Source organism: Myxine glutinosa, chromosome 8 (genome assembly GCF_964187855.1).
Source record: "Myxine glutinosa chromosome 8, kmMyxGlut1.1, whole genome shotgun sequence".
Lineage (NCBI taxonomy): Eukaryota > Metazoa > Chordata > Myxini > Myxiniformes > Myxinidae > Myxine > Myxine glutinosa.
In genome coordinates, this window is record NC_136268.1 from 29,585,561 (window position 1) to 29,601,050 (window position 15,490).

At 45.4% G+C, this 15,490-nt stretch overlaps 1 protein-coding gene across 2 annotated transcripts in view; it reads left to right on the top strand.

The window, feature by feature from the left end:
• TTC17 (tetratricopeptide repeat domain 17) overlaps positions 1–15,490 on the top strand; it is a 56,685-nt gene that overhangs the window by 12,927 nt on the left and 28,268 nt on the right. For both annotated transcript variants that reach the window (XM_068124175.2, XM_068124174.2), the window contains exons 8-11: positions 4,646–4,785; positions 6,291–6,451; positions 6,537–6,649; positions 7,558–7,734. In XM_068124175.2, coding sequence (XP_067980276.2) covers positions 4,646–4,785; positions 6,291–6,451; positions 6,537–6,649; positions 7,558–7,734 — 591 coding nt within the window. The remainder of the gene's footprint in view (positions 1–4,645; positions 4,786–6,290; positions 6,452–6,536; positions 6,650–7,557; positions 7,735–15,490) is intronic.

Sequence of the window (15,490 nt, forward strand, 5' to 3'; positions counted from 1 at the left end):
ATCAAAATGGCGGTGTGCAGAGTCAGCCGCAGTACCACTGTAATGACATCAGATGTAATCACATCACCCTGTAATGTGAGCAGATCCTCAGCTCTGATTGGTATACGTTTGAGGGGACATACATAAATACGGATGGCCAAACACTGTTCTAGACGGCTTTGCCCTAGGGGCTATGCCGTAAAAAAAATTCTGTTACTGGACTAACTTGTGCAGATATTAGGAAGCCATTTAATGGGATTTTGACCAGTGATGGAAAATTATTCCAGTGATGGGATTTTGACCAAACTCGGTATAAGTATATATTATGATGTAAAGATGAACCGATTCGATTTTGGCATCAAAGGTCAGAGGTCATGTCAGGTAAAAATGTGATGCTTTAGAACAGAGAATTGATTTATATCCAACTTGGTACAAATATATGTAATGATGTGAGTGGAGGAACATCGGTCAAATAGTGCCGTTCTAGTTTATTTTTATTTTGACAAAGTTAATGACAGCACATTCCACACTTTATCTGCTCCTCTGTGGAATTCCACACTTTTATGGCAGCACAACAGCAGTGGTTTTTCAACTCAAATATTATGCCAGCAATAATAAATTATGATGGTATGCCATGGTTTCACTCAACTGAGAGTGTGGGCTAATGGAAGTGAGCTTTGAGGGTCGAGGGTAACTGTGGCAGATTATGTCAGCTTATGGAGGAGCATGGTCATAGGGTTGAGGGTAGTGCTGGTGTAGTGGAAGGAATCGAATTTGTATTTGAATTCAATAGTTGAAATTAATGTGGCAATTTAATCATTACCCCGTGCACGCGAAGCAAACTGTGGGATTCAGCAATTATTGGTTCATGCCCATCCGTCTGTCCATCTGTAAACGTCAGTTTATGATCAATGAACAACCTTTTTCAATTGAATGTTATATTTTGAACATGAATCGGAAAGCAAACTTGCCATTTAACCATACTCTGTCTCTGAATTCGTCCTGATCGCACATGTGCAGATGGGATTGAGAATTCTTTACCGTCTACCTGCCTGGCAGTCAATCAAAATTAAAAAAATATTCCAAACAGGAAACTTACTGTTTTTAAGGATTTCATAAAGGACACACAAAAAGGCAAGAATAACGAATGTAACGTGTTGGATAGGGGTGTAATAGACACTGCGTCAATGGCGATCAATACCAGATTCAATGTATTTATGCAGTATGGCTTTTACAGTCTTTATTTTATTTTAATTTAATTATATACTTGAACACTGTAGAACACAAATCGCCGCCTTGTCACATCCAAAACCCTTCCGTTTAGCAGTACTTGGGCCTTGTTAAATAAGGTGGTGTATGAGACTGCTTCGATAGCGCTAAACCTGTGGAATTTTTTTGAACGATCTTTAAAATAGTTATTTCATATAAATTCAAGTATTGACTTGAACACTGCATGGGGTAACATGTTCTATGAACTCTAGTATTGACCCTGTTTCACAGGTCATTGATATGATGATAGTACCCAAAACATTTGACCCTCCCGCTTCCACTTTAGGTACAACAAATAGACTCAAACGTCAATCTTATAGCTCTTACAAAAGCCTAGACTCTGTATGGAAAAAAAAACAAAAAAAACAACAAAATCTTGCAGATGATTTGAAATAGTTTTATCATTAATGTATTTTTTTCCATCAATGGTGTAAACTAACGAGTATTTGCAGTGGGAAAAGTATTGATCGGTAACATTTCCTATTTGGTCGATATCGATTGTGGACCACCTTTTGCCTGGAGGTTCTTGGTCCTTCATTTCATTCAAGTTTTCGTTTTTATAATCTCAAGAAAAAAAAATTATCTTTATATTGTTTTTGGCTTGTAGTCGTCCCTTAGGACGTTAAGATAATAGAACAACAACAGCAATAACTAGAACGGCACTCAGTAGAGGGCATACCCTCCGCCTGGTTAGCCATATCACTCAATGATGAAGAATCACTTTAAAAAAAAATTAAATAATTCTCATATCTGAAGCCATAATCAGATCTTCACCAAAATCGAATCGATTCTTGCTTGTCACACACACAACCTGTCCAACAAGTTTCATCCAAATCCGTCCACAACTTTTTGGGATATCCTGCTTTGTATAGTTTTTGGCCCGATCTCCCAATGGTGAAGAATCGCTTAAATAATTCTAGTAGCCGGTTCCGAATCTGGATCTTCACCAAAATATAATCATTTCGTCCCTGTGACATACGCTACATCTCTGCCAAATTTCGTCCGAATCCGTCCACAACTTTTTGAGATATTTTGTTCACAAACAAAGAAACAGACAAACAGACAGGGGTGAAAATATAACCTCCATTCACCTTTGGTGGTGGAGGTAACAACAATTCCCGGAATGGCAATGGAAACTTCGCCCACCGGAGTGCACTTTTGATAATGTGTACCTTTCATTTAATAATCGGGAATCCCTTTGTCACATCATAATCAAATTCAGAAATTGAGTTTGTTTTGGGTCCCCAAAAAGAAGCCCTGGTACTTGACTACTTCAGAGCTGAACTGAATTTATGACGGCACGCATTCATCGACAGTACTTCTACGTTTGCTTTAAGCTGTGAGGAAGCATCATTGGCTGAGTGTGTGGTTGTACGGCAGATGCAATTCCCTCTGCTGGTTAGGGCAGGAATTTGTAATTTGTTAATGCTGTAATTTGTAAAGGCAAAAGCTGGCCTATTCCATGAAGGACACCATGGGGTCTTTAATGTCCACCAACAAATGCTGGCAGATGGGACACCTGTTTAACATCCATCTGAGGGGCAGCACACACATTGATGAATTGCCCTGCCTGTGAAATACCTGGATGACAGTTTATAGCTATGTCAGGATTCAAACACAGGCTAGACAGCTTGGAGGTGAATGTGCATAGCTAGCTCGAGGCCATCCTGCCAGCCCTATCTACAGTACTACACCCAGGCCTTCCTTGCCTTGATTGGTATAATTGAACAACACACTTTCCAAACATCAGGGCAAGTCTTTGAATTTTCATGAGGTTTTTTCGAATTATGGACAAATGGCTTCCTAATATTCTATCTATAATTCCAGTAATCTCTGTGTGTCTGTGTGTTTGTGTGTTTGTGTGTTTGTCTGTGACCGCTGTTTCTCGACAACCACGGGTCCGATATACTTGAAACTTGCCAGGTATATTGCTGGGGACCCGAGGATGTGCCTTTTCAAGGTTTCATATTAATTGGACAAGTAGTTACCGAGCTATGGCGATTTCTTTACCAAACTCCGCAAGCCGTTCGCTTTGGCTTTGCGAATGGACCAAACCATTTCATGGACCAAACCATTTCATGTAAATAGAGGGGGGGGGGGGGGGGGATTGTCACCGTACTCGCACCCACGTACCCACGTACCAACGTACGGGCATTGCACCCACGTACGGGCATGCCCTAGTATTGACAAATGACAGCTGCAATGATTTTTACCATTTCACCAAAAATATTGTCAGATAATTGCCAATCCTTTATTAGTCCCCTACCGGTGTACACCGGAGGGGACTATAGGTTTGCACTCCGTCCCTCCGTCTGTCAGTCCGTCACGCAAAGAACAGTTTTCCGGACTTTTTTTCTAAACTCTTAATGCTAATGATTTCAAACTTGGTACATGGTTTCCTCATGATAAGTTACAGATCACGTTCGAACCTCACGACGTTTCGATCATTTTTGACAAAGTTATGGCACTTTGAAATTTGGTAATTCTGATAATTCTGATGATCCTTAACTCAGTGCCATTTTAAGTTTTAATTTCCTTTAAAAAACATTTTCTCTGCAATAATTGGACCGATTGGGATCAAATTTTCACCGTAGGAGGGACTCGGTCTGTAGAATATTTTAATGGTAATTATGACGTCACAGGTCGCGTGGTTCGGCCGCCATATTGTTTTTCGTGAAAACACGAAAACCCCTTTTTCTCTGCAACGGCTGAACAGATCGAGGCCAAACTTTACAGGCAGAATCGCATACCCATGACGAACAAATAAGTCAGCGAGCATGACATCATGCGTCACATGGTTTCAGAGTTATGACGTTTTTAAGCATTAACCTTTAAAACCGAGGCCCTCCCTCATTTTTGATCCAATCGAGGGGAAACTTCACAGATCTGTTCAGCATGTCAGTCTACTAAAATGTCCTTTTGGAATTTGCGATAGGTCACGTGGTTTGGCAGATATCGTTAATTAAACGAAAATATTAAAAAACGGATATCTCTTGAATCGCTAGTACCTCAGACTGTGAGTTGGTAATTATATAATTCACACAGTGCAATCCGTGTAGGCCGCTCCATGGAGCGACCTTGCGGGCTTATCAACGAGGCGAGGCGTGACACACATGTGTCTCAGCATACTTCAGATCAAGTTTGAAAACCAGCATCAACCGTGCATAAATTTGCATATTCGATCATTTTTGACAAAGTTATGGCACTTTGAACTTTGGTAGGGGACATGTGTTGCAGCGCAATACTCAGAATGCTTGTTTTATATATTTTGTTGACTGGTGATCACTGGTGGAAGCCCTACCTATTCCTACCTAAATCTGTCAGAAAATTTCCTCTTGATTACAAAGGGCACTTTGTTTTTGATTTTAAAAAACATTCTCATGTGCGTTCATTCCAGATGCTTGGCGAGTACAACCATTCGGTCCTATTCTACCAGCAGGCATTGATGCTGCAACCTTGGTTCAAGGCCGCAGCTCAACGGCAACATGCGGTATTGTGCCAGCAAAAGCTCGAACACAAGCTTGAGGCGCAACATCGGTGAGGTTATGGCTTTGGCGGGTATTTCTGATGTAAAATTATTTATTTTGAGTTGGGAATTTATTTTGAGTTATTTGAGGCGGGTATTTCTGATGAAAAATTATTTATTTTGAGTTGGGAAGGGGGCAGGTTGGTGTGCTTGTTATCTCCTAGTATAATGGACTTGTCGCCGAAACTCTAAAATTGACGTGGTGGTACCCGGTATTATAAGTCCTCTTCCTTTATTACCCCGCTCACGCGAAGCGAAAAGCGAAGTTAAGCAATTGGTCATTGTCTGTCCTCTGTTTGTCTACAAACGCCAGTTTATTATCAAGGAACATCTTATTGAAATTTAATGATATATTTTGAACACGAATCGGAAAACAAACCTACCCGTTTATCCGTACTTTGTCTCTGAATTTGTCCTGATCACATATGCGGAGAGAGGAGTGAGATACTTTTTAAAGTGGTGAAGCCGCTTCAATATTTGATTGTCCTTCCTTCCATCCATCCGTCAAAAATGAAGAACCTTTCGAACCCACCGTGTTTAATTCTAAAGGGTTCTAAAGTCTAATTCCCAAATGGTTCTAAAATGCAATTCTAAAGGGTTCAAAAGTGTAATTGTAAAGGATTCTAAATGGTTCTAAAGGGTTATAAAGTGTAATTCCAAATGGTTCTAAAGTGTAATTCCAAATGGTTCTAAAGTGTAATTCGAAAGGGGTTTAAAGTGTAATTCGAAAGGGGTTTAAAGTGTAATTCTTGAGGGTTCTAAAGTGTAATTCTAAATGGTTCTAAAGTGTAATTATAAATGGTTCTAAAGGCAAATCCAAAATGGTTCTGAAGTGTAATTATAGACGGTTCCAAATGGTTATTCAGGGTAATTCTAAACGGTAATTCTAGAGGGTTTTAAATTGTAATTCTCGAGGGTTCCAAATGGTTCAACAGGGTGATTCGAAAGGGTTCTAAAGGGTAATTATAATGGGTTATAAAGGGAAATTCTAAAGTATTTCATTTGTTTCTAAGCTTTGCCTATTTCATATTAGTTATGCCAAACTGAACCACTTCCTTCGAACACTGTTGCAATTTTGTTTTCTTTAAATTTTATTTGAATTGAAGTATGTACTTTAACACGACATTGGATAACATGTTACATGAACTCTCTCGTCTTGTGATGCAGTATGTTGTGATAAAAAAAATGGCAAAAATTATAAAGTGTATTTCCAAGAATGTACCACAGAAGTTTGCCGACCCAAGGTGGGCCGAGAAGGTACTGCTGCCCGGAGGGTTGGGGTGTCTGTTGGTAGCTCAAATTAAAATTATGTAGTAGTGTTGTTAAGGTAACACTGTCATTGTTTACCACGTGTCAGTTTTAAAAGTGCATACATTATATCTGAGAAATGTGAGCAAAACATTTCATAAACGATGTGCCAAACTTGTTTGAAAAAGCAGATGTTGAGTGTGCTATGCATGTAAATGAACGTGTCGTTCTGTGCTTGTAACATGTTGGCCATTGGCTGTGTGAAAAGGTCTCTCCAGCTCACATTAAGTGAACTGAAGGAATACCAGAGGCAACATGACCTGTATCTGGAGCAGCAGGAACAGTTGGAACGGCTTAAGATTTCCCAGGAAGAGCAACTGCTACGCAGTATTTTGCATGAAACTCACCTTGCCAGGGACACTCACTCTGGTACGTGAATTAAGCCAAGGACACCCAGTCAAGTGACGTACGAGTATATTGACCTTCCTGTAATTCATGTATGGTTTCACTGCAGGAAACCATCAGTTGTGCAAGTTGAGTGAGAGAGACAAAATCATGCTTTGCCAATCGGATCAACCTGTGCGCTATTCCAAAGGGGAAGGGCTGGAAAGTGTGGAGCGTGTACAGGTGAGTATGTGGACAACATACCGCACAGCTTGAGGAAGGTTGTGCTGTGGGAGAATTCTAATTTGTAGCTCACCTGGAACGTAGTTCTGGGGAGCTTATGGGATGGTGCTCCATCAGTCCGTAAACACTTGCAACTTTCTCTCCGAAACTGCTGATGGGATTGTGACCAAACTTGGCTAAAATGACATTTGGTGATGTTGTGACAAAAGTTTGTTCATGGCATTAAAAACAAGACCGAAAGTCTAACAGCAGCGTAGCCGGGCTTGTAAAATATTATAAACCACAAACACACATGATTCGCTTTTTAAACAGTCGCTAATGCTGTTTATAACATTAAACAAAGAAATTTGGAGGAATCCAGACATCCGTGAGGTAAGTTTTACTTACAGAACTGAGTCAGCCGCCGTATCGCCGTAATGGCATCCGACATAATCACATCACTCTGTCATATGACCAGATCCTCAGCTCTAATTGGTATATGTTTGAGGGAACATGCATACATACATACATACATACATACATACATACATACAGACGGATAAACACTGTTCTAGACGGTTTTGCTCAATGGGCTATGCTGTAAAAATCGGGGTATAAGGGGATCAAAGTGGGCCCAGGTTTGACCCTTCCCCGCCCACCCTTCCCCACCCCCAAAAATAGGTATTTGCCTGCTTTTCTGAAACTACACACACGATTACGATGAAACTTGACCACCACATTCCGTTCATCACCTGTGATGTACCAAAGTTTGTTCATGGCATTAACAAATCAGGGTGTAAAGGGGTATATGGAGGGGTTGCCCCCCAAAATAAGATACTGTTTAAAATAACTTCAGTCGGTGTAGTGTATACTGCTTTATTCTACCAGGTGAGCGCCATGGGGTATTGGCCCATTTTTTTTTCCTGCAGTTTGGCCAAGAGGAGAGCATTGCTGGGACTACAAAAGTGACAACAACAGCAGGAGGAGTTGAAGTAGGAGGTGGTGGAGAGAATGGTGATGCAGCAGGTAGAGGTGGAGGAAGCAATGGACATGGAGTTTCTAACAAGCCCACTTGTTCCAGTCCTAAACTTTGTCCAAACACACAGGCAGGTGTTCACAAATGTGCATGGTCTCTTCTTCAATGGTAGAATATTATTTTAGGTCTTATCTCTATTCTCGAAGAGATTAACTTATAAAATGTGTCGTGATTAATTGATGTCTGTCCATCAGTCCATCCGGTCATCCGTCCCTCTTAACTTTTTGCTTTGTTTGCTACACCTCCCTTAACATCCCACATGGCTGATTGTTCTGAAACTTCACACATGAATACAAGACAGTAGCCCGCACAATGGCTCAGGTTTAGATTTTCGATTTTGGATCATGGGGGCTCCCACAAGACCATAAACTTGCTGTCAGCGCAATATACTTTATAATCCATCCAAACGTCAATACAGTAATGCCTCGATTTATGAACACCATCCATGTGTTGCTGAAAAGTAGTTCTTAAATCGAACGTTTGTAAATCATGAGTGATATTCACACAGATTTAATGATATAGTGGAGGGATGTGTTCCCCAAAAATAAATTCCCACCACAAAATTCAACAATAATGGTGAAAATATTGAAAAAGGTACAGTAATAATAATAATAATAATAATAATAATAATAATAACAATACGAAACAACACTCGTCACTTTCTAGCTATGCAAGTTATGGTGCCTCTTAAAACGTGCAAACCACCCATCACTTGCAGCCAAAGTCTCCATCGCGGAACTCTCACCCTCACTGCACTCTTAAGTCTTTGAAAAGGCTATTGGCCTTTCTTTAATGACCATTGTGTTAACTGGAACAATTTTTGGCTTTGGCTTTCAATCCAAACACTTAGCAAATACTTCATATTTTCCATTACCCAGCTATGTGTTTGGGTGATTTTTCACTGCACTGGAATGTCACACATTTAGCACATCCAATGATCGTTTCTTTGGTGTTGCGTATCATAATCACCGTTGTATTTGCAAGGCAAAAGTCATATGCAATATCCGTAAGGCGAGAACCAGCATCAAACCTTTTATAATTTCTAATTTACTCTATAAAGATACCACTTTCCTATCTTTCTTTCCACTCGTATCACTTCCTTGGGCACTTATCTTCCCTTTAGGAGCCATTGTTATGGATGAATACAGCATAGTACCGTACTGTAATGCACAAGAACATTTGAGTAAACGAGTACACCCGTTCCCTACCTGATCGGCAGAAAGGGTCATTCCTCACTGGTATATATAGATTACAGTAGATCTATGGTTGGGACTCAATAACATTGGGGGGTGTGGTCATTTACCAAGTTTTTTGTGGAGATATCGCCAAGTGCTTTAAGCATTTCGAGCAAGCACTCCATTCAAAACCGTTGATAAGGAATGGCAGGCTTGGCAAGCGCTAGCTTGCTGCTTGGTAACTGAACAAACCCTGAGTTTCCTCTTTCAGTTTAGTGTTAAACAGCATTTGTTTCTGTTTTAAAACGTAATCAAACGTGTTTGTGGTTAATAATATTTTTACTTTTGGTAGGATGCTCCCACGAAAACGGTACAATAACCTGTTTGTTTATACACATTAACACACCGTTTGTTCAAGGTGGCAAAACCCCTTGGGGAGACGGGATATTATTAGTATTGTTATTATTATTATTATTATTATTATTATTAGTATTATTCGTATTAGTATATTGATATTGTTCTGTAATAACATTAATATTATGCTATTATATTTAGTTGTTTTTTTGGGGGGTTTTTTTTTATATACAAGATCGAGGCTCGTGAAAGAGCTAACATTAATCACACAAAAAGTCAAACCGACACATAAAACACAAAATAAGGGGAGAAGTAGACAAGACGGGGAGAGAGGGGGAAGGACACAAACACAACATTTGAGAGCAGGGACATCGAGAGAACCGTGGGAGGGAGAGGGCTTGGGGGGAGGTGGGAGAGGTATAAAACACATGGACACTGCAAGGACTTCCAGGAAAGAAGTTGGAATTTCAAAAAAGTGGATCTGGGGTGAATTAACAGGCATAGAAAAGATCAAGGTTTTGGATGGGGGAAGATAAGAGATGGTGGTGAACAGCTGTTTTAAAGACCTGGAGGGAGGAGTGGGATTGAAGGGAGTGGGGGAGTTTGTTCCAGAGGCGGGAGAAAAGGGGAATGAAAGAGTGAAGGTGAGCAGAGAGTCTTGATTTTGGCAGTTTAACCATAAGAGGGTTGCTGGCAGATCTTGTGCGACCTATAGGAATATTTGGGGGACAGAGCACAGATAGAGCTGGGGGGGCAAGGCCGGAGAGGAGTCTGTAGAAGACAGAAAGACAGGAGAGTGTATTGTTCCGATTTGTTACAAGAAGCGGCCTTGGAAAATGCTACGATAAAGCTATCTTAACAAGGCCTCAACATACGCCTCAACACGCAACCCCATTAGAGGGTAAAACCCCTTGGGGAGGGGGCAAATGAATTCGCTACAACCTTCATTGTGTGAGCCTTAGTCCTCCTGTAAAGTTTGGTTGATATTGGATAAATAACGACCGAATGTGTTGCCGTCAAAAATCATCACGCAGACAGACACCAAATTGTGTTTTTTAGTGTGATAAAATTATGCACTTTGTTGTGGAAAACCAATCAGGTCCACACAACTTTAGTCCAACTTGTGGTTTAATTCCATTTAGATCATGACATCATCCTGTAAAGCAGGAAATGCAATAAGCATAAGATGTGGCATCACATGGGACCATTCATAACATTCAATGCAAGCAAGCTGAATATTCTATGCTGGCGTACCGTTAGCGAGTCTACCAGATGTAACGTGTCACAGGAGAAGTCTCGGAGCACCGTCCGCAGCAGCGGGTCTTATAGTCGCGCCCCTAGCGGTGTCAACGAGCAGCGAGCATCCCCCCGGGTTCAGTACGAATACGATTTCACTACATTCTCCCCCCCGTCAGAATTATACGGCAGTGCGGCTAGAAGCGAGCGAGCGTCAGCACGAACAGGGTGCGGAACAGGGCATCAGTCGACCCAACCGTACCGGGCCGGGCGGCGAATTTCTCTGCCAGCACGTGTCCGAAATTCCCCGGGGACGGCATCACGTATCCCTGTGTCCCCGGCGTCGGAGGCGCCACCAGGGTCGGGTGACGAAGGGGGTAACGCCAAGTCGTCGGGCCCTGGTAGACTCGGTGAGGGGAGGGTCGGTAGACTTTCGGCGATGGGAGCGTCGGGAGAGTCCATAGTCATAGATGGGTTCGATCGGTTCGTCCGATTCCCTACTCGGGTCGGCGACCCCGCATGGGGCAAGGTGACGTACGGAGACAGTAGTCTCACGGCCATCAGCCGTCATCACACGAGCATGCTCAGGATTAGCCTGGAGAATCTGCACTTTGTCCACTAGGGGGTCGAACTTGCTCGCGCGAACCGCCCGTTTAAGGTAGGCCGGCCCGGGCCCAGCGAGCCAACTGGGCAAAGACCGTATACACCCCGTGCTCCTGGGGTGGTGGAAAAGTCGCTCATGGGGAGTTTGGTTGGTTGACGTACACAGGAGAGCCCTGATCGAGTTCAACGCCGCAGGTAGCGACCAAGCCCATTTATCGAGGCCCCGGCCGAGGGTCCGGAGGTTGAGCATGACGGCCCTCCAGATAATCCCGTTGAAGCGTTCGATCTGCCCATTGGCCTGGGGTCTGTACGGCGTGGTGTAACTAGAAGCAATGTTATTTTGGAGCAGATAGCCGCGCACCTCCTGAGACAAGAAGACCGCACCCCGGTCGGTATGGACATAGGCCGGGTACCCGAACATGGAGAACAAGTTCTGTAAGCATCGCATCACCGGGCAGCAGTCATGTCCACACACGTATAAGCAAAGGGGAATCGCGAGTACTCATCGACGATAGTGAGCAGATAGCGAGAGCTGCTCGACACCGGCAATGGGCCCTTGAAATCCATCGCCAAGCGTTCCCACGGCCTCGTAGCCTTAACCAGAGTCCCCATGGGGGGGTTATAGAAACGCGGTTTGATTTCCGCGCATATAGCGCAGTCGCGACAGACGCTTTGCTGGTCCGTGATGATTTGGAAGCACCGCCCGAGTAAGTACGGGCGCCATCGCCGAATAGACTCGACGATCGCATACGCTTCCTTTTCGATGGACGAGTGTCTCCGCTCAGCGGTGGTAAGAGTCCGTGAAAAGAAAGCCACCGGACGCTCTCCTTGGGAGAGGGTCGCCGCGATGGCCTGATCCGAGGCGTCACTTTCGAGGACGAAAGATCCGCTCTCGTCGATTGTCGCCATGGCGGCACGGGCGATGTCGGCCTTAAGGCCTTCAAAGGCCGCCAATGCGGCCGGACTCAGTGGGAAGGTGTCGCAGGCCACGAGGGGGCGAAGTTTCGCGGAGAAATTTTGCACCCATTTGGAGTAATGGGCGAATAGCCCGAGAGCGCGCTACAGGGACGCCCGATCACAGGGAGGGGCCATGTCGAGCAAAGGTCGCAGACGCTCCTTATTCGGAGCGACAGAGCCATGGGTCACGGTGTACCCCAGAAGATCTATCGTGCGTAGGGAGTATTGGCACTTATCCTCGTTCATAGTTAAGTGATACCTCACTGGAGGGTGGAGTGGGCATAGGATCCACCATCGAAAACCTTGATCTTTTCTACCCCCGGTAATTCACCCCAGAGTCCTTGCAGTGTTCATATGTTTTAATCCTCTCCCACCTCCCCCCCAAGTCCTCCCGATGTCCCTGCTCTCAAATGTTGTGTTTGTGTCCTTCCCCCTCTCTTTTGTGTCCTTCCCCCTCTCTCCCCATCTTGTCTACCGCTCCCCTTGTTTTTTGTGTTTTGTGTGTCGGTTTGTCTTTTTGTGTGATTAATGTTAGCTCTTTCACGAGCCTCGATCTTGTATACAAAGAAAAATAAATAAATAAATAAAATACCTCTGCGCGACCTCAAGGAAGCGCTTCAGATTAGCATCATGGTGCCCTTGGTCATATCCACAAACCGTAAGATTGTCGAGGTAGACGAAAACATTGGTTAAGTGTTCCCTCGCAATGAGGTCATCCATGGCCCTCTGGAAACAAGAGACCCCGTTCGTTCCCCCAAAAGGCAATCGAGTAAATTGGTACAACCGCTGCCCCGACTCAAAAGCGGTATAGATACGATCCGCCCTAGAGATAGGGATCTGATGGTACGCACTACGGAGATCGAGAGTGCTATAGACCGAATACTGGGACACCTGTTGCACCAGCGCGTCCATCCCCGGAAGGGGGTAGGCATCCAGCTGTGTAAAGCGGGTAATCGTTTGGGAATAGTTGATTACCATGCGTCTGCGGTGGGCCTCGCTTCGCACCACCAAGACCTGGGCACGCCACGGCGACCTGCTAGGGTCTATGATACCGTCTTTCAAGAGCTGAGCCGTTTCGTCCGCCATGAATTGCATGTCTGCGCGAGAGTAGCGCCGTGATTTCACCGCGACAGGGGTACAGTCGGAGGTTAGATTGGGGAACAGCGAAAGCGGCTGGATGTCCATTTGCGCTAGGGCACACACCGCAAGCGCGTCGTCCGCCCCCACAACAAGCGTGTCAGGCCCACCAAACTCCATTACCAGACGTCCATGCAACTTAAGAAAATCGTGTCCTAACAGAATATCAGCACATAAAGCAGGTAAAACCATAAGGTGTACATCAGGAAAAACCCGTCCCTTTAGCACGAGTTTCAATCGGCATTCCCCCTTCGTGCTGAGTCGAAGCCCCTGGGAAGCCATGAAGATCCGTCTCGTAGACCTCCAGACCCGCCATCCATGCCTGAGCACTAGTCGCTGGTCGATAAAACTATCCGTAGACCCTGTATCCACCAAGGCCTGAACACAATGGCCTTCGACCATGAGGGGAATAAGGGCTTGAGCCAGGCCGGACGAGCCTGCTGGGAGTGGGACTGAACCCCCCGAATGGGTCGGACGAGCCTCGCGGGTGGATCCTATGCCAGCAGCAGTTTTGCGGTCGTGGCCGGAGTATTCGTTGTCCATGGGGAATCCATTAATGCCATCAGAGGGCTTTCCCATGCATTCCGGTGTTTCGCGATTCAAAATCTGACAATTTTGACGGGAAAAGGCCTCCGTAGTATTTGAAAACGCCTTTTGACACTTTTGGCAGGAAAAGGCCTCCGTAGTATTCGAAATCGCCTTTTCCGGGGTGAGGGCCACCGTTAGCTCGTGGACGACACGAGGAGAACGTTCCGCTGGGGCTTGGCGAGGCTCCAAAGCCCCTTGCGTGGCCCGGAGTTTGGTCAAGGACGCGTACTTCGTGCCCGATTGAGAATGAGACTGTGGTGGCTGTCCGGTGACGCCCGCCAAGGTCGTCTGAGCGCCCAGGGGCCCGCAGAGAGGGGCCCTGCCCTTCGAAGCCGGGTAAGGCGCCGGGTTTCGGGCTCGGCTCGTAGGCTCCGCAATGAGCCCATTCAAGGTCGCGCGCGGCCGTGAGCCGCGTGCGGTTTTCCTGCACACTTTCGCGTAATGTCCCTTTTGCGAGCACAAATGGCATATTGCGTCTCGTGCCGGACACACGGGCGGGGAATGACGTGGCCCCCCACAGAAAAAGCAGGCGGTCCCGCGTAAGGCCTTGGGTCTGGCCGTAGTGGCAGCCGTCAGGACTGGGTCTTCCTCAGGAGCATCCCGGAGTTCCGCGAGCAGGTCCGCGTCCTCGGCGGTAGCACTCTCCGGCCGTGCGTGTAGCGTAGTTCCCGCCAAGAGGCGCGTGCGATAATAGGTGTTCGATTGCATCCGCGCTTCGGTGTATACTTTCCCTTGCTCGAGTGCCATAGCGAAGGTCAGGTCGGTCTTCTCGAGGAGCTTAAGCCTTAGTTCCTGGGAGGAGACCCCTGCAATGTAGGCGTCTAATAGAAGATCATCCTGAGACTGCGCAGGAGTCCGTGGCTCCCTGGTGCTGTCCAGCAAGAGCTGCCGGAGCTCCTGGGCGTAGTGGTCCATCGCCTCGTTGGGTTGCTGACGTCGCGTTTGCAGCAAATATCGTGCATACACCAGGCTTTTTTCCTTTATGTACAGTCGTTTGAGCTCCGCGATCGAGAGGTCGTACGTCGCGAATTGAGCGATGGAATTGTACACCTTGTAGTCGATTTTTGAATGAAGCGTTGCTAGCTTCGCGGCAGCTGTCGGCGCGGTCTCAGGCTCCTCGAAATGATGCTCCAATGTTCTAAGCCAGTGCTTCAGTTGCAAGCCACCATCCGGGGCTTGCGGGTCGGCGCAGAATATGGCAACCGCCAGCGTCTTGTTGCCAGCCATGTCGGTAGATATAAATGGAATTAAGTGTTGTGGAAAACCAATCAGGTCCACACAACTTTAGTCCAACTTGTGGTTTAATTCCATTTAGATCATGACATCATCCTGTAAAGCAGGAAATGCAATAAGCATAAGATGTGGCATCACATGGGACCATTCATAACATTCAATGCAAGCAAGCTGAATATTCTATGCTGGCGTACCGTTAGCGAGTCTACCAGATGTAACGTGTCACAGGAGAAGTCTCGGAGCACCGTCCGCAGCAGCGGGTCTTATAGTCGCGCCCCTAGCGGTGTCAACGAGCAGCGAGCATCCCCCCGGGTTCAGTACGAATACGATTTCACTACACACTTTAATACTGCACTTCAGCACAAACGTAATGACGTAGCCGCTTCGGAGAAATGAAGGGAGCGACGCTCTGACGTCATCATCCCGGATGTAAGCAAGTGATGCTGTGGCATTTTGTAGTTGAGATGCATGTTTATTTTAAATTACACGATCAAAATTTTGATGAAAAGATCATGAACAAACCCTGGGTTGTTTTGATTTCAT